General features: G+C 41.2%; 1 protein-coding gene and 1 long non-coding RNA gene across 2 annotated transcripts in view; one reads left to right on the forward strand and one right to left on the reverse strand.

The window, feature by feature from the left end:
* Window positions 1-24,284, reverse strand: part of LOC127143689 (uncharacterized) — a 41,022-nt gene that overhangs the window by 8,109 nt on the left and 8,629 nt on the right. The window lies entirely within an intron of this gene.
* Window positions 998-22,387, forward strand: LOC108895105 (protein sprouty homolog 3). The gene is made up of 2 exons (XM_018693769.2): window positions 998-1,879; window positions 16,416-22,387. Exon 2 carries the CDS (start codon window positions 16,502-16,504, stop codon window positions 17,420-17,422), a length of 921 nt encoding a protein of 306 aa, XP_018549285.1. The 5' UTR covers window positions 998-1,879; window positions 16,416-16,501; the 3' UTR covers window positions 17,423-22,387.

Here is a 24,284-nt window from a genome sequence, read left to right on the forward strand (position 1 = left end):
GCAATTTTGGTTAAAATTTGATAAAATCCCTCAGCCCTAGGTATTGTGATGCAAACTCACCCTAAGAATGCTTTTGTGAATATTCATTCTCCATAATGAGTCTTTGTCTAATGAATATTTGAGCCATTAGGCCCAATCAAAATGACTCTAAGAACTAAGCTACATTATTTTCATGCTACAGAAAAGGTGTTATCTATGTCTAAGTCTATGTCATTATACATTCAGTGCGCAAAAACTGCCAGTGGAATGAGGGCGTTATCGTGGAACATACCTATGGAGAGTATAATTCACCCTAAGACTCTAGACACAAGTAAAATGGGGTAATAAAGAGTGTTAGCCCAGTGTCCAGTTTGCATCTGAGCTTGCTAGCTTGCTGTCTGGCAGTTAACCTGCTAACTTGGCAGACAACTATGGCTGGCTAGCAGTAGCATGTTACCACTTAGCTTGGCAACTATCCCCTAAAGGAGTCGCTATGCCACTAAGTTTCCAAGACCACCTATTTGGTCAGGTAGGGCAAATTAATTTTACCATGCTTCTTTGACTGACCAGGAAAAATCTCCTGGATCTGAGAGAGAATAAAGCAAAAAGAGATCAGATTGAACTGGATATAATTTTATAATTAATGACAAAATAATTTCAATTCTGATTTCTAAATTAACTTTAATTCATATTCCCTTATATCCTATCAGTGTTGCTCATGGAAATTCTGGTTGAACTACACACGAGCTAAAAATAAAATAAAATAAAATGACAACATCATACCAAAGTCAGTTGTGAACGCTGAAAGGATCAACACTTCAGGAACATGCAGGCTTCTGCCTCATCATGTTCATAAAGCAGGACTGAATTGAATTCAATGATGGGAGAGGGAGGGGTGAGAGAGGGAGAGGAGTGACAGAGAGAAAGAGGAAGGGAGGAGGAGGGGTGACTGGAGAGAGTGTGTGTGTCTGTGTGTGTGTGAGTGAGTGAGACAGAGAAAGTGCATCCAGCTCTCAGTCATTCATCTCTCGGGGAGAGAAGAGGAAACTACAACAGGACGAGAAAAGAAACATTTTCTTTTGAGTGGGGGGAAAAAAAGGAAGATCTTTTATAAAAATTTCTGCGTTCAGTCTCTGACTCTGGAAGACTTTCACTCCAGCCTCCAGCTGCAAGTTTTCCTTTTCGTCATCATTTCTTTTTACACCCAAAAACACTGTGCTGCTGCAACATTTCTCTGCGTGGAGATACTTCCACCTCTCTCTCCTGCAACTGCAACTGAGGACATTTTTCTCTTTGCGAAAGCTACAGATTTAGGAGTCAGACGCCAAAACTGTGCCTGTTTCTGACAGGATCTCTATTTCAGAAGCATCTCTTGCAACTTGCAAGGTCTCTCCCAGCTCGGACGGAGAGTGTGGAGCCCTTAGATGCAGCGTGCGTAAAAAGGGACTGTTCGGTTTTTGTGGGGAGGAGGAGGTGACCTCAGGAGGACGCACAGGGATCAGAGCGCTCCCTGGAAGAGCTCCGGGAAGGGGAGGAGGAGGAGGAGGAGGAGGAGGGTGCGTCACATTGAGAAAGAGCATCCTCCCAGCCTTATCCCTCCTTACATTCACACACCCTTAACACCACAGGGCTACAGTAATCTTATAAAATATCTATAGTGGGTTATCGTATAAATATTTCAGCAAAATAACCCATTGCTGTAAAGTAAGATCTTAAAAGTGAGATTAAAAACTCACTAAAGTACATTAAGGCTGAAGATAAATTAATCACTGGGTTCCACAGAGATATAAGTCATTACAAGGATATTATAGGAATATTATAGACGTTTTTTGTCATACGCACACGTACACCCAGGACACCCCAGCACGCCGCCGCAGAATGGATCTCCCACCAGTCAGAGGTAAGCATAAATTCATCCTGTCGCCATCCGATCTGCTGATGAACTATTGATGGTTTGTGTGACCTTGGGATTAAAAAAAGTTCCACTGGGAATTTTTGATGAAATAAGGAATCATTTAAAAGGCTTTTCTAGTTTTGCAAACAGCTTTTTCATTTCAGTTTTCTTTCTTTTTTTGTACTTTATATTTATGCAGCCATTTGCAATGATATAGGACATAGACTGCAGCATATTAAAAAGAAATATTACATATTTTGGGATGTTGAAAACTCAGTGTGATGCTATGGAAACCAGATGCAGATGGATGAGGTTCTCATGAATATTTGTTGATATAATTTTGCTATTCAGAGTTTTTGCATGGAGCTGCTACAAACTTGTATTTTCACTTGAATTACTACAAAAAGGTCCAATCTTTTCCAGTTTCAGTTGAGTTCTTTGGGTCGTAATGTTACAATAAACTTTTGGTTGCTTTCGTAAACGCTGTGGCTGGATCCACCAGCCTCTCTCTACATGTCACATATCTGTAAAAATGTCTCATCAAGTTGAGATGAATTTTTACATCCAACCTCATAAGCTCTGGTATAACAAGAACCAGCACAGAACATGAGGGCAACAAACTATCAAACTAAACACAGGTGAAAACTGTAAATTGTTGCTGGTTTTGCAGCCACACATGGAAGTTGGAGATAAAGAGGTGGACAGAATTGTTTTAAGCCTTAAAGCAAAGAATCAAAATCAACATTAGGAACCTCCTGAATATCCTCTCACTATCAGGTGTTGAGTTACTTGGATATGTTTCTGCCTTTGCCTGGTTTTCCATCTTTTGGGTGGGGGAACAGTCGAAGGAAGATGGTCTCATGGTTTCATGTTTTACCCGCTTTAAATTCCATCAATATATCTTTTCTATAAATACACATGACACAGTTACTCGTCAGGTTTTGTATTTACTACAGTTAAATATCTGGATTTGTGTTTGAGCTTGTGGAGGGGTGAAGTGCAGACATGTTCACTGTAACCTCCTTTGCCCCTGGTGGTCAGACTGATCCAAGTTATTGTTTTATTAGCAGTGAAGCTGTGTTAATCCTGTTCATTAGTCTGCAGAGAAACATGCAGTTTGTGTTTTTACCAACTTTTGGAGTAAGTTAGACGACTTTAAACACAGCCTTCATGAATCACTGAGAGGAAAGAGAGCACATTTCAAAACAATCCTCAAGTGAAACACAGCAAAATAGTCGTATTAACTGTTCATGTTCACATTTGTCCCGGTGTGTTTCAGCAGTTTGTGTGTGTCTGTGGTGTATACACGTGTGTGTAGCTGTGATGGGGGGACATGTGGGGTTGGGATTGATTGTCCTCAAGGTCGGATGCAGAATGTCAATACCCATCTCCGCTGGGGTGGGACTGGAGGGGGCGGGTGGATGAGCAAATGATGGGATGGACTGACGGGAGGGAGGGAGGAAGAGAGAGGGAAAGAGAGAAAGTGAATGGGACAAGAGGAGTGGTAGCATTAGGAGGAGGGGTTGACCAGGGATGGATGGATGGATGAAAGGGAGGGGACAGTATGCACGGAGTGGAGGAATATGGCGGACAGATGAACGAATGATGAAATGGATGGATGGTTAGATGGATGGAGAGAGGGAGGGGATGAATGGAGATGGAGGGTTTTTTTTTAAATGCCACAGCAGAGGAGCTAATGCACTGACTAATGCACTACAGAACCACAAACTTGTGGAAAGAGAGAGACAAACTCAAACACTTTGTTAAAGAGAAAATAAAGACAGTAAAGAAACAGCCTGGACTTTCCACTGAATTTTGTATAGAAGAAACAGAATGGTAATAATTTATTTAACCTTTATTTAACCAGGAAGTCCCTTGAGAGTACAATCTCTTTTTTGAGGGGCATTTTCAGAAATACAATAATACATAATACAATACAATAAACTATATATATATACGTATATATATTTTTCTACTTTGTTTCTAATTGAAAACAAATATTTACAGCTGATAAAAACAACTTCAAGGACTCTGGCTTGTTGGTCTTTGCTACTGCAGAGGAAGTGAAGACTTTTAATTTCCTAATACCTAGAATAAATAAAGAAATATGCAGGAAACAGCCAGTGTGGCCAAAAATAAATTAGCGTCACCTAAAAACACTGAAAATGTAAACCAGGAGAAATTCTCAGAAAAATTACATCAGTGTTCAGCAATTCATGCTTAGCAACAAAAAGCAACAATCAAGGTGGAGTTTGTGCCTTTAAGCTTAGGGTGCAGTTCCTCCAAAAGCCACTAGATGTCACAAGAAAAAAAAATCAACTGTATTGAAGTGAATGGGAAAACCCCTGATTTCTCACATCGAGTACAAATTGGGTCTTGCCACCCAGCGCCCATCCCTCTGTCTACATCGGGCTCTCTGTGTCATGAAGACTCTAACCCGTGGTAATCCCATGCCCTGCGTGTTAAAATACACTAATGCTACATCCATGTTTTTCTTCAGTCTATGCTTGGCAACAAAGATTGCCAACAAGATATTTTCTCTGATTACCACAATTGCCATGATAGTATGGGACTATTTCTATACCATGGGAATAGAAAGTATAGTAGGTTGTTAAACAAGCAGCAGCTAAAAATCCTTACTGGCATATTGACATTTTAGGCCTCTTGTGGGTGGCGTTCATCTAAGAATGACCAATTACATTTCAAATTCTGGATGACCATGACTAATGTCTGCGCTTAATCAACTAACTGCTGCACAGTAGGTTTCAATATTGAAGAAATTATGGCAATGAAGACATAGATGTTACCAGAGGAGGCCAGTATCATTGAAAACCAAGGATAACAAAACATTGGACAAACAACCAAAAAGATAAATCATTCTCATCTTAGGTTTCAGCGTCTTACATCACCTCAACTGTTGCCAAACTCTGAGCTGGCACGATGCAGTCTGGTCTTTCAGAGGCTGTTTTTTTTAGGTACTTTTAACTTTTAAAAACTCCACCTATAACACCACAGCAACTGGGGCAGCACAGTGTTGTCAGCACTAAAGGTATCACTGCTTTTTAAATGTTCAGTGCACCTGCCTCCAAGTTTTATTGTCATCGTACCATAATTCACTATAACACAAAAACCATCCAATCTCTAACCTTAAATAAAGTTACATTTATACTTTATTTAAGGTTAGAGATTACATTTAGTTACACAGGGACCTGAAAGAAAAAGTAAGGAGCTCTTCCTATGTGGTCCAGGACCAAAGACAGTGTAACAGAGTGGTGGAAACTCCTCCTGAATTAAGTATGATTAAGCAAAAATACCTTTATCCTTATTCAGTTCCAAGGTAACGGGGTTACAGGAGATTATTATGACATTTCCTGGTTGGTGTTTCACCAGATATTCACAGCCCATTCTTTCTAGGAATCACATTGATCGGACAATTCTAAAAAACAAGGTTATTTTTGGAGCCAACATTCAGTGTCTAAGCAGAAAGTAGTGTTTGTTTCCCTCAAAAGATATTTTGGACATTGGCGGCCTTTCAGCGACAACCCTTTCTTAATATATAGATCTTAATCATTTTTTTTTGACAATTTTACTTGACTTTACTTGTTTATGGACTTACAAATCTCCTGACACAGATTAGTGTAGTAGTTTTTGTAGTATCTTGCCATGTACAGATATTCTACAAATAATTAAAAGAAGGAGGAAATCTTGCCTATGTTATGTACCAAAACATACACTCTAATCATTGTTTTTGACTGAGGCAGTGTCCAATTTAATGTTTCATGACTACTAAACTACTAAACAAACTACTACTACTTCTTCTGCTCTCTCATGTTTTCCTTCTCTCTGGCTTGTTTTGACTTTTTCCATCTTTCTCATCCCTCTCTCTACATCTGGCTCCTCCACTTTCATTTTTTTTTTACCATTAATAGTATCACCATCCCTCACTCATTCACTGTCCCTTTCTTTCCTGACCCCCCCCGTCCCCCTCCCCTTCCTCCCGTGCCTGGACTTGCTGGTCTGCAGTGTCTATTTCAGTCTTTCCGTTGGGGTCAGATTCGGCACATCCGGTATCTCATCCAGTTTATTGTCATTCAATCCCGCTGTGCTCCCAGAGGGCATCGGGAGGAAGGCCCCCAGGTCTTAGTGCCTGACGGACCGCACAGTCACACACCCAGAGAAGCTGGCACCACAGTAGTCAAATGTTTTGACCTTTTGAAGCTGCTGAGTTTATTCTCTTTTTCTTTGACGCAATTGGAGTTTATTGATTTCATGTGTGATTTTCAAAGCTTTTTGTGATTACACGACAGCAACACCTTTTGCAGCTATTAATATTTTACTCCTATCACTGTTATGATGGTGTTGGATGATAAACACACACATTATCCATCACAGTGAATAAGAAATACACAACTCTAATTCCTACTTTAAAGCTAAAAGTCTTCACTTTAGCCTTTAAGTCATCATTTCATTTCTAATCCAATGTGCTGAGGTGTAACTATGGAAAGTAACTAGTAGTTTTGAGGTACTGAAAGAGGTCATCCCAGGCTCACTGTGTTCCTATTGCCCAAGACCTGACCTGGGTCCTCAGTCAGGTGTGATCCAAATTATAGTCAACCTAATTAGGTCTGGTAGATCCTCTCCTTTTGCTGTGGGTCTGTTTCAGATTCAGTCCAGAGTTGTTTCTCCAAACCCGTTGCCAGAAAAGGACGTCAATAATGGACAATTCTGAAAAAACCCCACTGTTGGACGGTAGTTATTTAAACAAGAGACTTTTTCCGCCATCTGTTGTAGTATCATCCCATAAATACTGCATCTTGGAGTTATTTCACTGACTTTGGAATGATCTGCCATGTTTGTTGTTAATAACAGCATTGCTGAGTTACCATGCTGTTGTTTACATTATCAGTCTTTCTTTTTCTTTGCCAAAGAAGACAAACTAAAGACTGAACATGAATGGAGTATTTGATGAAGAATTTGTTGGTTGCTGAGCTTGAAGCAACAAACTGTAACTTTGCTAAGCAACAACGGCCTCTGCAGCTTCGTCTGTTGGGCTCAGAGTCCAAGAGATTAAACCATTTTCATGTACAAAAAACAAAGGCTGTCAATCTCTCTGACTGAGTAGTTCCACTCATTTAACTGAAACACGGCTGAACAGCATTTAATTCCCATGATCCCCAGCTTCCAGAGCCTGAAGTGCTGTCGCTATAACAAACACACCAAAACTCTGTTCTTGATTCTCCTTGATATTTTCAAAGTTTCCTGGCTGTATATCAGAGATGAACGCTGGTGTTTAATGACTTTTAAGTCTTTTTAACTGATCTACAGATTCGGCCTGATTCCAGCAGTTTACGCTGCTTAGTTAGTTACAGTAGATAACAGTGAGTTACATAGAGGAAGAACAGGTGTTCAGGCCACAGAGGGGGAATGACAGAGGCACCATTCTCCATATTACATGCCAGTGTACCATCAAAATTATTCTGAAGCTGTTACATGATGTTGCTTGTTTTACCAACTTGGAAACACATCTAAAATGGAAGAGGCCATCAGAACCCATCCCTACCCATTAACATCATGCTCTGCATAGGTCTCTAGAAACGTTTGCATGTATTTCTGGAGAAGCATAATTCAGTTTCTCAGATGTCCTGTCATGATTTCTGGGTTACCAGATTAGAGTCTTGACATAACACCTAACAAAATGTTTTTTATCTCATAATTGTTAGACTCACTGTCATAGAGAATACAGAGAGATTAAATTAATATTGATCTTCTCAGCTGCAAACAAACAGATTTCCCAGAAAGTGATGCTTCAAACGTTTTGCTTCAAACGTTTTGGGATACTTACTTTACTGCTCAGCTGCACTTGCAAAGTGTTATTTCTTAATTTTATAAAGCACTGAAGAGTGTTTTTAAGAGTCTGGAGAGAAAAAGGCACAAAACTTCTCAGGACAGGCCAAAAAAAGCAGAGAGGAGAAAGAAAAGTTTGGGGAGTGAAGGACAGGGCAGCAGAGAAAGGATGAAAGGGGAGAGTGAAGGGAGGTGGTGAAGGTGATATGAAGGGAGGAGAGGAGAAGGATGTGAGAGGAGAGGAGAGGAAGACAGGAAAGAAGAGGAGAGGAGAGGGCAACCCCTCCTCATTCCAAGGCGAAGGGTCACTGCAGTCAGTTTTAAAATAGCCTGAAACCATGATGTCATCGGCTGAGAGATGCAGCGACGCTCTGTCCATTAAACTCCATCGACCATCGGCAGGTCGAGTCCAGACTCAGCGGAAGTCAGAGAGTCATCGGGTAGAAGAGGGATCAGCACAGTTTAGAAGTTTCTTTTCACTTTTGACATCTGAATCAGTGACTTTGTTTTGGCCTGAAACTGTTTCTACTTTAGATTTCTACAAGAAGTTTCGAAACTTAGGTTTGGGCATTCCACATTTTCTACAAACCAGGAATTTGTGACATCTTGTTTTCCTTGCGAATTCGACTCAGTTGATAATTAACCTGTAAAGTGCTGGTAGGAACTGGCAGTTGGAGTTGGCCCAATTATGCATGTTGTTGCACTGATTTCAAGGGCAGTGACTAGGGCTGAACGGCTGCATTTATTTTTACAACTCCTGACTTTGTCTCTATGACAAAACATTCAAACTTCATCTACACATTAGAGGGAAACAAGACAAGAGGCTCCAGCCTTGCTAACAGCTCTCTGAAGCCCCAAAAACAGAGATGAAATTAAAACAAAATTTAGTATATACATCATATTTTAACTTAGAGAATATAGAGATTCAGGGCAACACATCAGCTAAAACCTGGTAGTGTAGCTGTGACTGGGCAGCAGAAACAAAGTGTATACAGTGTGTGTTTTTGTGGAAAGAGTACTGGAGCAGGAGTGTGTGTGTGTGTGTGTCCATTCCAGGGCAGAAGCTCAGTCATTACTGATACTCCCCCAGCACAGAGGTCCATCCTCAGGTTACCACTGATGGTCTCTTGAAACACCAGCTCTCTGTGACTGTTTTGCTTTCAGTTTGGTTTGTTTCACTGACATTCCTTTTTACACTTTACACACGCCGTCTTCAGGAGATTCTAGCAGCTTAAGAGAAACCAAAATTAAAAAGTCAGTCCAATTTCCCCTTCCTATCATTTCCTGCTGTTGTGATGCCATTAAGCACCAGTTTCAGAAAGAGAAAGAGAGAGAGGGATAGATGCCTCTCATCATCTTTCCTTTCTTTGTGTCAGCCAGATGGATTATCTACTAAATAAAACACTCATTGTGCTGACGGCCATGATAGTTCAGTGTCTGTCATAAACCTGTGTCAAGTTCCCCCCCAAAAAAACCATCACATTTGTGGGAATGTCCGTGACGAGGAAAGCAATTAAGGCAGACATGGTTGAGTAAGGTTTTTCAAATTTTCTTTCACACGTAAAAACATATTTTCTGAGTCATTTCTGCCCAGTAATCATTGCAGAAACAAAATCTAGAGTTTTTCAGGAGGACAATTTTTACATTTACAAATCTGCTAATGCTAGTTCTAGTACAGCTGCTTGGTGTTAAGATATTGTGAAAAGAAAAGGCACTGTATTGGCACCCAATTCCAAGAAAAAATCCAATGGCTGATTGCATGAAATGACACTTTTAACAAAATTAGTAACAATAGTATTTGACTTCAGGTAATTTTAATTTTTTGAGAGGAAAAAATATTAAGGGTGTGCCATAAAAATAAACCAGATTCCAGGAACTGAAGAAGATGGTTAAAAATATAAAGCCTTAAATAAGTATGGGTTATTACATTATAAATATACAGCACATCAATGCATATCAGATTACTTGCTTTCCTCAGCATGTCTGGACACAAAATAAACACAAACCCAACTTCAAGTTGTTTTTCTACATCACTAAAGAAACATGACAACTTCTAAACACGCAGAATTTTAGACTTTTTGTGATTTTGTTTGTGAGATTTTAATCAGACAAAAGAGTGAATTATGTACAGTAAGTGGCTGCTGTGGTTTGCATCGCCCATCCCTCTACTGGAAGATGTGTCCATGGAAACCATGTTTGAGAAGTCAGCTACCCAGAATCCTCACAATCACACACAAACTCACAATAACACACGTGACACATAAAAAAACAACACAGCCCTGAGCTCCACTTGTAATGTGAGAGGGGAGGGTGCACTCACGCGCGCACGCGCACGCGCGCACACACACACACACACACACACACACACACACACACACACACAGCTCTCATCTGTTGTTGCCAGACATTTGATAACTCCTCAACGTAGCCAATCAGTGTCATGGACTCAGGTCATGTGTTGATGCCAATAACCAGGACAGGGACAGATTTTATTTTCCTCCCCACTGCTCATTAGAAATAACATTCAAAATACAAATAAATATAAAATACACTGCCACCTTTATCAGCTATGTATATAAAAATATGGTGCTGATGCTGCTAATTTAATGCACAAATTAACAGAGTAATTAAACCTTTTTCTGGTGCTAATAAGCTGATATTTGGGTAGATATTTCTTTAAGGGCTGCAATTTAGGATGATGAGGCCATAATAATTATGACCACTAGTAAGTAGATGTAGTATAAATAGCAAAAAGGCTGTGCTAGGTGAGGTAGGAGGTTGGGGTGGATGGATGGGTAAAACATACACAGGACCCATAGTTGTTTCTGTAATTTAAGCAAAAACCACGATCTTGTAGATTTGTCCTAAACCTATACCTTTTCAGGCTTAAACAGACAGAAACAGTAACTTTACCAAGCAGAACGCATGAGTTTCTGGAATACTGCCGCCTCAATTGGTTAGTTTATTTGTGTTATTGTATGCCTTTCAGTGGTAGAAGTATTCCAATCCTTTACATAAATAAAAGTACCAACAATAACACAAACACACTAACCAACTGAGGTGATGGTATTTCAGCAACTTCGCAGGTTCAAAAACACTGAGGTTATCCTTTAATCTAATCCTAAAAGACAAAAGATGCAAATTACTACTTTTAAAAAAGTGAAACCAGACGATTAACAAGAACTGAATAACAATCAATTGAGAAATCGTTTTAAACCATTTGTTTTGTCGACTTGAAGGGACGTTCCACTACATTTTCCCGTCCTAGATGCCTTCATCTAAATATCTGACATGACTTGCAGTATTTGTGTCACGTTGGGGTGGGTTGGCTGTGGTTGTCTCAACCAGTAAATACAAATGAGGTCATGGAAATGGACGACAGGCCTCTTCTTTTTAACAATTAGATGGGCTGATAGGCGGGCAGAGTATGAGCGAGCCATGGCCACCCCTCTTCCCTGATGAGATTAGTCACCAGGACTTCTCCTCTCTCCTCGGACTAATTTGAAAATGCATCCTCATCTAACCAACCTGGGCCTCCTTATCTGCTGCTTTATGGCTGGAAGGAGGGGGGTCTGAGAGAAAGATACAGAGAGGCTGTGGGGTGGAGCACCTCTATGCTCCAATTTGTTCAAAAGTCTCTTCTTGGAAAGCCTTGAGGGCAGGAAGAGGATTTTTTTGTGTTTTGTTTTATTTTTGTTTTTACAGTCCAGCTTACTAATCACTTCTCCTTCCTTCCCTCCCAGTGATGGATTGCCTTTCTTGGGTTTCATCCACCTCCCCCATACCTACTTGTGTTTGCTGCTTTTGCACTGTATTTTCTAAAGGCCATTTCTCTTTTTCCTTTTTTTCTGCAACTAACTATTTAGCCGTACATAACAGAACAATATAATGTGATATTCTGTGTTTTGCTTTCAGTGTGGGTTGTCTACTTCTGGGGCTGGCTGGGACTGTCGATGGCAGTCTCATTTTCTGTTTTCTTTTTCCACTCACAGCTGCTCATTAAAACTCTCCAGTTCTTCTTTTACTTATTCCAGAACAAAACAATTGTGATACATGCAACTTGTGCGACTAACACAGCCGTAACATAAAAGGGTAAATTGATCAAAGTGTCTCGATTCATTAGAGTGGGACATGATTAAGGCTTGGAACAAACTTCTCTGGTAAACATGAAAGTTCTTGTTTCCAATTCATTAATCTGACCTCCCATCAGATCAACCAATCCCCTATGGCTGCACACAGATTGTTGAGATTTGTGTGTGTGTTCCCTAGTCTGGACTCTCTGACCTACACCGTCGCTCACTGCACTCGTCTCTTGTGGATCTGTAGAGATGTTTTTTTGAGCACCTTTGCAGAACACCATTGCATACCATTTCTGAAACTGCCTAACGATTCAGGAACCCAACGAGTAATGAAGCTGAGAATGAGGACGTGATAGCTGCAAGAATTTAATTCAAAAGCTTTACTGAACAGTCGGTGTAATGTAGCCTACGGGCCTGGTGCTGTGCACCAGTGATCGCGACTCTCTTATCTCTCAAAACATTACTCCATATGACTGCTAATTCATTAGCAGTATGCTAAGCTCTAAGATTACTGATTTTTGAGTTTTGAGAAATTTAGAACCAGGTTTTGATCCCAGTCCCTAGTCAGCACTGCCTGAGAAAACAGTCAGTATTGGCCATTGTGCGGCCATCCAACAAATTTGGATTTGAACTATCGTCCAACACTTGTCCTGTTCACCCTCAGAGTACTACCGCTTCCTCAAGATGAAGGAAGAACCCAATGGTCGCCATTTTGACGATGATGATGATGATGATGATGATGACGCCATCACTGCTGCGGATCCTTTTCTCAGACAGTGCTGACTTGCCATTTTCAATTACTGGAAACAGAAATACCACTAAAGTTATTAACTTCAAACTTGCAACAACAAACATAATCAAAGAGTTCAACTAGTAGGGCTGTTTAACTCCTCTACGTTAGGTCGCAGATTTATCAATCATCCCTTGTAATGTGTCAACCACTTTTGAAGGTGAAATCGTTTATAGTGTGATCAGAACAGCCACACTCAAAGTTGGACTGAAAACCCTGCCTTCATAAAGTGGGGGGATAAGCAGTATTTTCTAAATGCAGACTTTCAGAATCTCTCTTCTCTGAGACATTCATAATATTGTACGCACAAAAAAATTGTTGCATGAGGCCATGTAAATTTTTCGTTGTCATTTTTGAAAGTTATAAAAATCTGTTAAGGGAAAGGTGTGGGGCGAGGGGGTTTCGGATGCTGTATCACTTTGGTGGACGGATACTGACGCCTAAATGGTCACAGCCAATCCATTCAACCATACTCCTTAACAGAGGGTGGCCATAATGCATGCTTTGTTATCAGATGACCCTGTTTGTTCTGGACAGAAAACTTTTGATACATTAACAGTGTTTTATTGAATGAGTCTTGAATCACGAGGATGTGAATTCAGACTGTGCATTTGCTGCTCCCTCCCTTACCTTCCTCTTCTATCTAATCTCATGATCTGAGCTGCTTTAAATGCATTTCCATTTGGCCTCATTACTCTCTGAGAGGACCAGCCCCATGTGAGAAGAGAGCCAGCTATCTCTCCCCCTTGGCCACTTGGCAAGACTGCAGTGTCTTTCTGAGTGTATATCTGAGTGTGTGTGTGTGTGAGTGTGCAGTATTTGTGCATGTCTTCATCATGGACACACACATACAAAGAAACACACATTTTCCTTCCAGCGTGGGCAACAACTATCAAAATACGAGTCCTGTCTTTTCATTCAGGGTCTGAGCAGGGAATCAAATCAACAGGACATTCGACTAGATTTGGACCTTTCATTTAATTTAGTCTTTTTTTTTCCTCAAGCATTTAGTTGCAGTCTTATCTAGCATTAAACTGAGTACACACTCACACTGCAGGCTATCCAACCCTGTCTCCTCGAAAACGTGTTTTCTCAACTAAACTCCAGCAACAAGTCAACCAACCAAAGCAATCAGATTACATTTACTATTAACATAACCTGGATATGGCAAGTTGCAAATATGTTGATAGTGAACATGTTTTCTATTGTAGTTTAGTTGTATATGAGTGTGAGCTATCTTGTACAAGCCATGTGTATAGTCTTCCACTTATTAATTCCACATATGGACACCTTGAAATGTTTGCCAGTTCAATCCTCATCTATTTTTAAACATTCATGGTTCAGTTTAACCCACAATTAAGTCTGTTTCATCGCTGATCTTCTTATGTCTGACAGAGCATGTATAGAAGAAACACAAATGCATAAATGCAGTCAATACAAGTACACAAAACTAGGTATTCACTCTGTGTCTTTGAAGTTAGTGAAAATCTACAAGCTGAAGCAAGAAAACTGAATGTAACAAAAGTCTGGAAGGTGGAAGATAATGGTCACAGTTTATTATCGTGCGACTCTTCAAATAATGTCTGTAAGAAACTGAAAAAGATCTAAATTCACTTTGATCCAGAAAATGCGAGTAAAAAAAAGAAAAAAGAAAGAAAAAGGACGTAGCACTGATTATTTTCTAAAAGGACTGTTTGGAGGCTTGGAGATTGATTTTACTGCTCATCTTTATCACTTACAGAAGTCAGAAAACCCAATTTGGTCAAAAGGCAGGAAGTCTGGGTGGAGCAGTGGTCAGATGAGCAAGCAAAATTCACCACATTAACTATGAATGATAAATGTGACCACGTATCCCTCTTAAAGGATCAGTTCACTCAGTTTACAAAGACATGTTTAACCCTGCAGGAGCCTGAAGGTTTTGAGATACTCTTATCTGTGAGATTTCAGCTGCAGGTTCATAAGTGTTGCTCAAAATATTTCAAAAAGTTGGGAAAGAGCAACTTCGTTCCGAGTAACTCACACACACACCTCTTTGGTAGAAAGTGGTTCCAATAAAAACAGATGATTTATAACTTTAAAAAAAAGCTTCAGCTTTTAGCTGTGGTTGCTGCTTAGTTGGAACCACAAACCAAAACTCTGTGCACTTTATATTTCTCAGTTGGTTTTCTAAAACGAGGCATCTTCTCAGTTAGATTTTTCTGAATGGGGATCATTCTGCCAGTCTTAGCAGGTAAACCAAAGGCTGTAACCCCTCCACAGGAAACATGTCTGTTGATTTATAACGATTTATAAACCTGAGACTTTATTTTTCCTTTACATTGTCTCACTGCTTGGCTGTGCTGCCAGCCTCTCTGTCTGCAGGTGGGTTTCCTCCGTGGCAGCAGCAGCTGTGCTCAACAGATGCTAAATTACAGTGTGGACCTCATGGTCGTATCTCTCCGGCTCTGGCAGGCTAATAATAGCGTTAGCTTGAGCAGTGGAGAACCTCAGCAGTCATGATGACATGGCTGATGGTTGTGTGGAAGCTCGGCTGCCAAATATCCATCTTTGATCAAGTGCTGCTTAAATATTTAGAGCAGAACACTGTTTATTGTATGTAGAGCAGTGTCCCCTTTCAATTAGAAAATCTTTTAAATAATCATTTATTTTTCTATTCATGCTTCAGTTGTTTTCAAGTCAATTTTATTTATATAGCGCCAATTCACAACAGAAGTTATCTCAAGGCACTGTACATATAGAGCAGGTCTAGACCATACTCTTTATCTTTTCTGAAAGCAGCAATGATTTTCCTGCTCCACTGCACAAAATAACCATAATTATAATTCCATAACAAAGAACTGTTGACACAAATCATTGATTATTTGGTCAAATGCTACAATTTTTGACTTTCAGAGCTCCTTTTTTGGTGTGATTTTTTATATTTGATTGAAGAAAAGTAAATTCGAAGTGGCAGACTTCTTTGATTAGCGTTCATGTGCTGTATTCCCAGAGTTCTTCTGTCAATCAAACATCGGGCAGGACTTCCTCCTTTGGTTTTCTGCCAATGCAGTTTCTCTTGGTGGCACTTTTTTTGTCTAGTCATTGCGGCTTTGGTTCACATGCTTACTAAAAGACCAGAAACAAAAACACATCGGTTCCTGTGCACCAGAGGGTGTATTCACAACAGCAAACTCTCTCATGAAACAAGGGCCCTAGTGGTGCTAGTTGTAATAAGATGAACGAATATGTTAAAGTTAGCACATTATTAAGGGAAAAGTTCAGCCTCAAAACCCTGACAGATGGTTCTTCTGACAAGACCAAAGTCATTTGCATTTTTTGTTGATGTAAATCAAGTTTGTTTTGCTGATTTTTTTGTTTTGATCCCATTTAGTAGAGGGGGATGTTTTTGTGAGCCTTCATTTTCCCCCATGTGAGGTTAGACACAATTACATTGATTAGAGATTATTTGCTTTAAGTGTGCAGGATCCAGGGAATGAGCTTGCCATGTTATGCTTTCAGTATATTTTTTGAGCATGTTGAACCTTCGAGGTTGTTCTGGAGAATATCCTCAACAGTATATGTCATTGTTTTGGATTGTTGCAATAATGATAAACATATTTGTATAAAGTAAGTATATTTGAGTAAAAACTTGAAAAATATCCCTTTAAGGTATGTTTAGATAAAAAAAAATGTGCGATTAATTTGTGATTAATTGCGAGTTAACTATGAACAATCGTGCAATTAATCACAACTGAATATTTTAATTGATTAACAGTCCTAATATATGTAATCATTGAAAGTTAAATTCAACAGGACTAACGACTGCGACTTCCTCTCTCTGTGTTTGCAGGTTTATCTGATGTGCCGTGAGTGTTGGGAGCACCTTGCCCCAGCCCCGGCCTGCAGTCCCGGTGCCACCCAGCCTGGCTCACCAGGATGGACCCTGCTCATTCCTTTAGGATGGAGCTAGATGGGCTGGACCTCCAGCAGGTCCCAGTGCTGTCGCTTGACCAGATACGTGCCATCCGGGCCAACAATGACTATGTGGAGAGGCCCGTAGCACTGGAGCCACCGTCCCAGTCTGGATTTTTTTATGCCCATGATGACCGATACCCTCATGGAGTATACACCCATCACCCCCAGCCCTCCTTCCACTCCGCCCTCCCCCGCAGCCAAAGTCAGCAGCAGCATGCTCACCTGTCCCACCTGAGCCGTTCCAGTACTATAAGCTCTTCCATGTCTCGGACCAGTGCCACGTCAGACCAGCGGCTCCTTGCAGGTTTGACGCCATCTCACTCTGGGCTGAGTTCAGTGATCCGTTCTCAACCTAAAGGAGAACTCAAGCCCGACACTTCCTTTGGTAAAGGCCTGACGGAGGACGAGGCTGAGCTGGGCCGTCATCTGTTCATCTGCGAGCGGTGTGGTCGCTGCAAGTGCCAAGAGTGCTGCGCCCCCCGCCGCCTGCCTTCCTGCTGGGCCTGTGGACAGCGCTGTCTGTGCTCTGCTGAAAGCGCCGTGGAGTATGGCACCTGCTTGTGCTGCATTAAAGGCTTATTCTATCACTGCTCCGCCCAGGACGACGAGGATAACTGTGCCGACCGGCCGTGCTCCTGTGCTCCAGCCCATGCCTGTGCCCGCTGGGGCACGATGGGGCTGCTGGCGCTCTGCCTGCCCTGCCTCTGCTGCTACCCCCCTGCCAGGCTGTGCCTTGCCCTGTGCCAGTGCGCCCACGACCGGGCCACGCGCCCTGGCTGCAGGTGCAGCAACACCAACACTGTGTGCCGCAAGATTTCCGCCTCCAACCCTAACCCCGGTCACCCCTCGCTCCGCAGCAAAGCTCTGGAGAAGCCGTTATGACAGGCTTGGATGGGGGCCAGGTAAATCCGTTTCCCCTCAGCCGTGGCCAAAGCAACGCTGTCGCCAATCAACGGCGCCACAGCTGACAATGTGACGACAATGCCATTGTGACCCACCTACCTACATATGACAAGCCAACCAACCAACCGTGAAGTGTTGTTCACCTAATGTACCTTGAATTTACTTCTTCTCCAGCTCAGGAGGGACCAAAGCTTTACTGTGCCTGTTCACGTTGGAGACTTCATGCCTAACAAACAAAAACTCTTCCCGAATGAAGAAGCTGTCGTGCTTTGCTGGACTGCCCTTCAACCTTAACCAAGACTTCCAAGACAGAAATCACCTCTCTCCGCGTCCTGTGGTGTAAATCTGGACGTCTTAAAATCTATTTATTTATTGTTGAACCCACTTTTCTCCCAACCCATTGCAAAGAGAATGCACAGGCAGGTGATGGACCAAATCAGGAAGGAAAGACGCCTGTGGTGACATGTCCAGTCTATGCCAACAGGGTTTCTGTCCTCTTGAAAGAGAAAATCGTAAGAGGCTGGAGAGACTGAGAGCTCAGACCACAAAGACATTCAGAAAACTCCACAAAAGGCTGAAGATGAACGAACGAAGAAACCAATGTCACGCTGCGGTGAATGTCTCTGAGCAAAGCACCAAGGCACAAAGTGAGAACAAAGACACTCGTAACACACCTGTAACAACAGTCTGACACCAAAAAAGGGACCATGCACTGTACAAACTGTGTGAACTTCAATGCTATTAAGCTCATTTGTAAAGGTAAAGCACCATGAGGTAGATGGACGATGTTTTCCTCAGCAGCCAAGAGCTGAATGGGGATTATTTAACCGGAGGGAGGGTGCATCCAGGCAGCGTGTGTGTGTGTGTCTGTGAGTGTGTGTGTCCTCCTACTGTACAACAACCTGTGTATGTAGAGCCTTTGTGTATGTTGTTTTGTCAGCAGAAGAAGCCTCCCTTGTTTTATTTTTAGCAGTGCCGCTTCGGTGGAGCTCTGGGGGTCTGGTCGGGTTTCCTCCCGAAGTCAGTCTGTCGCCAACCTCCCTCCTCTGACCGACCTCCTTCACTGCCCCCACCTCCATCCTCCTCTCCTCCTCCAGCCCACTTAATCCTCTCCTCCATTCTTCTCCCACCCTCAAATCAAATCGTCTTTTCTCTGAACCATGTCTATGTCTCGCTCTCATTCAGTGTGTCCATTATCACTGCGGTCTAGAATGACTTAAGGTGGCAGCTTTAGTTTCTTGATTCATTATTGCATATTTGTATCTTTACCAACTATACTGTTGAGTTGTTAAATTAAAATAGGGAAATTTGTTTCTACTACAACAGAAGTTCAATTTTCATAGAATTTTCAACCCATAACTAATCCAAACCTGGTCTCAGGATTGCTGGAGTTCTTGGTAACCCAGTGTTTTTTGGGGAACTGAGATTCTGAGTTCAGCTGGCTGACTCGAGGTGTATTATTCCCACACACCCATCTTTCCCCTCCTGCCTCGTTCGTCTCTCCTCTTATGCTCAGAGGGCTAAAAGCCTCCAGTTCCTGGTCCGTAGAGAGTTGATCAAACAGGCAATTAGCTTCATGATAGCTCTTAATGGGCCGGAGAAGAATGGAGCGTGGGAGGGAGGGGAAGGGAAGGGGGACAGGATGAGTGGCGTTGTGGTGTTTGGCAGATGGACAGCTGATGGGGAGAGAGGGATGCTGGGAGGAAGGAGAAAGGAGAGAGGTTGGATGAAGGGAAGGAAAGAGGAAAGGGAGGACTGTTAATCGTGCGTGCTCGATAAAACGAGCCATATGACTTCTTTTTCCTTTCACTGACTTTCATCGCACCTACTGAACTGAATTCAGCTCTTCAGGAACACAAATATAAATGCAACAACAGAGCATGGCTTTTCTAGGAAGGGAGGCTTCAAAGCTGAGTTTAAAACAGCACACACGCAGCATCAGGCGGGTGCATGTCTGAGTGTACGCTTGTGTGTATGCATGTACATGTTTTTAAGTGCGTGTGATGTTTGGATGCATATTTCTGTGTGAGAGTGTGTGTGTGTGTGTGTGTGTGTGTGTGTGTGTCTGTCACGATGCATCACCCAAGCGCAGACACACGCACACACTGACCTGATTTGTTAAAAGTTACTTTGCTATATTTTTATATGTAAATATGGGCTATTAACCGTATAACTATTTTTATTCTGCTTTATTTTGGACCCATGAGATTGATATTATTATGGCTGTTTTCCATTATAGTGAACATTTATTTACTGTCCACATGTGATCAGTTCAGGAACTTTTGGGGCAACTTTAACAGGAAACTTTGAACAACTTCACATCACTCAGATTTATGGCTTGGTTTGAACCCTTTTGAGCAGCTGATTGGCTGCACTTTCTTCTGGCTTAAAAGAACAAAATCAGGATTTGTTGAACACTTCCTCTCAGGCGTGTAACATCAGTGCAGCTGCAGTCACAACTATATGCAGTATGAAGTTGAATCACCACAGCAGTAGAACTTTTTGCTGCACAGGAACAGATTGATACACCTTGAAATAAAGGCCTCAGTATGCTTCAAATGAACAGCATCTGAAAACCTCTTTCTGATGAGATCTGATGCCTCCCACATTTTTTCTAACTTTCCCAAACACACAATCCAACAGTCACATTAGACTTTGCATCTGGGGTTCAGAGATGAACTTCTAACTCAATTAATTTTATTTTTGCAAATTTGCTGATGCCAACAAGGACAGGCGTCTACAATGGCATTTGCAAAGGGTACAAACAGGTGTGCCCTCAGACATGAGTTGGACGATATTTGAAGCATGAGGAGGCCTTTAAAGGATTTGTAAGTTGACAGAACAGCTCTGTAGATCGGTGAGAAGGCATTTGTGCAGATTTGATGGCGTACAGATGGTTGCACTTTTTTTAAGTAAATAATGTTGGTTATTAATTAAGACAAAGCTAAAATGTCAGGATATAAACCGACCAAAGTCTTCATTTAACAACCTAATTGTTCTTTTAAATCGTGCATTATAACTATTTATTTCTATGACTGGTAAGAAATATTTTGATAGTTTTTTGGTGTTGCTTTTTTCTTTTTTCTTTTTAGGATGTGTGAATGTTGCCCCAAAAGTTTCTGCACTCATCACTGGTTTCACTTTGAGACGGGTTGGCAACTGTGGAGGACACGCTCAACTTAAACACAGCTTTGTTTTCTTTTGTTTTTATAAATGTTGCAACTTTGTCCACTTTTAGTGTTACCTATGACTTTAAAATTATCATTATTATTAGAAGTATTGGCAACCAAAAAATCATAATCTATGTAATTGACACATATTAATGCAAATCACCTACGCTGACATTATGTCCACACTGATGCTGATGAATTTGAAAACATTTTTTGGCTTTTTTTGTCCACACTTAGCAGCCGTTTTCAACCACCCAGAACAGAAATGGAGAAAACATTTTTTACAAATACCAGTCTGGAAAAACTGAGCTTTTCAAACATTGCTGATGTATGCCTGTCATGGGAGCCATTTATGATAATTCGCTGGCACATTCTATCCTGCATGCACGCTCTGTGAATGACAATGCTTAAAAAAGAAACAGCAGAAAAACAGTCGGCAGCCATGTGCATACGTATTGAACACTGTCTGCACATGCCTTTAATTAAAAAAAAATAAATGCACTTTTTGATTTTATTTGGTGTTTGAAAATGACAGCGTGGACAGAAAACTTTCAAAAATGAAACTGTTTTCAAGTTTGACCTCATCACTGTGGGCATGGCCTCAGATGGGTTCTACACAGACGCACACACTGTCTCCTCTACATTGATTGGATGACTTCAGTCAGATCTTGGTGCTTGTGGAGATGACTCGAGGAACATTTATTCGTACCCGGATTGTTTTCTATCTCAGCTGGATGATGACGTTACAGAGGAAACTACTGTTGCATATTTTTTAAGCCGATTCACCTGTGTTCAAAGTAACTTTAAAATATTTACAGTCACGGTTCAATCATAACCACTTCAGTATGCAATGTTTTGTAAGTACTACAGATACACGCAGAGTGATTCAAGCAGTGCATTGTGGGGATAAATTGTTCTCCTCAGATATTTTGTTCTTTTTGAAAATGATCTTATAAAGCACAGCGAGAGTTGATAAGGGAGCTTGATGACGGCAGCAGAAAGTAGCATTTGGCATCAGTTAATTTAAAGGACGATTAACACGATTTCAGGGAAATGAAGGACAACTATTATGATGACAAGACTTGTGATTCAGGGTTGTTTCAGGCGATTTATTTCTTGCTATAATCCAAAACAACACGTCTAACACGGCAGTCATTAGAGATCTTTAATGTCTGTACCACACTTCTGCTGACTACACTGTGTGTATCTGTGCGTACAAGTAAAAGCAGTCCAGTATATAAATCTTTGAATTCCAGGATTTCCCAAACATCTCCAGTGTTTCCAACATTCCTCCCTCAGGACCGGAGCTCATGTCAGGAACCTGTCTGATGCTGTACGTGCGCAGGCTGCCACTATAACCACTACATGTCTCCTCTTGTGTCTTAGCAAGCATCGCTTTTGGTACAAATTGGCATCTTGTATGTTGTAAAAGAATTTAAGGAGAGTATATGGAACAAATATATATAGAAATCTATCTAAAATGAATATATTATATATGGAACAATATGCATTTCACACTTTCTGTTTCATCGCCGACATTGCTTCATGGATATTTATTTTAACGGTTGCAACAATAGCGGTAACAATAATCATGCGGATGATGTTGATGGGTGAGGTATTTATTTTGCAGCGGCCAGAGGAAGTGAAGAGCACCGATGTTGTTGTTGTTGTTGTTTGTCTTTTGGTTTTGTTTATTTGTTCCTCTCAGTGTGGTGTGGCTGCTGCTACCCTCCTGGCTAAAGACGAACCAATAAAAAGGAGTTTCCAAACAGAACAGATTTGTGTGATGAGTGATTCATAGTGCAGCAGTCCCATCTTATCATTACTTAAGACATTATAATAACTGATGAGGCCATATTCCAGCGTCTATGTTGTTTGGACATAAAAATAAAATAATACACTTGGATAATTTAGGGAACGATATTCAAAAATCAGCCTTTAAACTTTAAAAATGCATGTACTTTCATGACTCAGTCTAGCTTTGTCAAACATGCCTGTAAAGACTTCCACACCTTCCTCAACTGCAGAGATGGGAAACAAGATGTGCTAGTCTTAGCAAGCTAGCTGCATGTAACACAACTTTGTAATTACAAGCAAGCTCACTTCTTGTAACTAGCAGCTAATGCTCAACAGCATCCTTTACACTTCTCTTTGAAATTATCAGGAAATCACCAAGACAGTTTAACAAAACATTTTGATGTCCGCAGCCTCTGACTTTCTATCAAAGAATCAGATATTTTCAATTCAACCAGGACACTTCAATCTCCATCGAAGTCTTTAAAGTCTTCCACCTAATGTCGCCAAAACTGAATGAGACTTTTACTTCCAGAACCTGTGACATCCAACATAACTCCGCCCACCTCTCTGCTCTGTTTGATCAGATTTCAGATTTAATTTCCAGTCCATACCCCCAGTTTGTTTCTCAAAAGCTATGGATATAACTCAGTTGTTGTGTTTTTTTTTTTTGCTGACATTGTTAGAAACGATAACATCAACTGTGGTGAGATCTGGGTGAAGTCAAACAACAGTTATAATTGAAGCCCCCTGGTCCTCCACTCCCCTCACTTTCCTCTGCCGGGCTCATAAATAAGTAATCAAGGCTGGGTCACACTAATGGCTTCCCAGAGCAGTGAATACAGATGTGTGTCTGTGTGTGTGCATGCAAGAGACACGCAAAAAGAGATGAGGAGAGAGGAGGAGAGGCGAGATTATTAGAGGGGAGAAAAACGAGACTTAAGTGTGTGTCTTTGTGTGTGTGTGTGTGTGTGTGTGTATGTGTGTGTTTGTGTGCATGTGCAGCCTTGGAGGAAAAAAAAAAGCAGAACCTTTCTGTTCATCATTTCAAATCAAAGTGCATTAAAGCAGAGCTCTTAGCATCTTCCACCACCCTAACACACTTCCCTCTGGAGCCATGCACACACACACACACACACATTCACACACACTATGTGGAAGTACAGTATGTACATGACCAACACACACACTCTCTTCTTCATGCCATCTGTGACACACAAACACTCAGTAGACAGTGCGTGTGTTAAAAGTGTGATAGACAAAATGAATAATGCATGAATGTTTCCCTCCACAAGCTTTTACCAATAAACCCATTATTCACCTCCCCTGGACTCTGATACATGAGAGCTTTCTGTAGTCGGCCCAGTGCACAGAAAAGTTGACGGTTCAATTCCACTGCCCACTGCTGAGTGTAAGCGTTCTTATTTACTTGCTGCAGGTAAGCTGCTCTCTCCCTGACCTCTGACCCCTCTCTAGTGAAATAGGTATACAGTAGCATAATGTTCACAATGTATATTTCTTGCTTATCAGGTGATAGAAATGTGTTTGCAGGAGTAATGTTACAACAGACCTGGATGTTTTAGAGTATGGGACAGCCCAGAAATTCAGGCCAAAGCTGCACCTGCACTGACAGACTGAGGCCAGAATTTTAACATCAAAAGTACTAAAGAGCTGAGAGATCAACCCACTGGCCCGACCCCTAGGTACTGACTAAAAGTTCTCAAATGTTAAATCAGTCATATAAGAACTTCCAAATAAATTACACCCTGATTTAAATGACCAGGTGAGGCATCATCTACATTTGGACACTTTTATCCAACTGTTTAGTCACTGTAACAACAAGAGATTTCTACTGTTCCTTTTAACCATACTAACCA

Source organism: Lates calcarifer, linkage group LG20 (assembly GCF_001640805.2).
Source record: "Lates calcarifer isolate ASB-BC8 linkage group LG20, TLL_Latcal_v3, whole genome shotgun sequence".
NCBI lineage: Eukaryota > Metazoa > Chordata > Actinopteri > Centropomidae > Lates > Lates calcarifer.

Excerpts from the sequence above, each read along its gene's own strand:
- LOC108895105 (XM_018693769.2), top strand. The coding sequence starts at position 16,502 with ATGGACCCTGCTCATTCCTTTAGGATGGAGCTAGATGGGCTGGACCTC.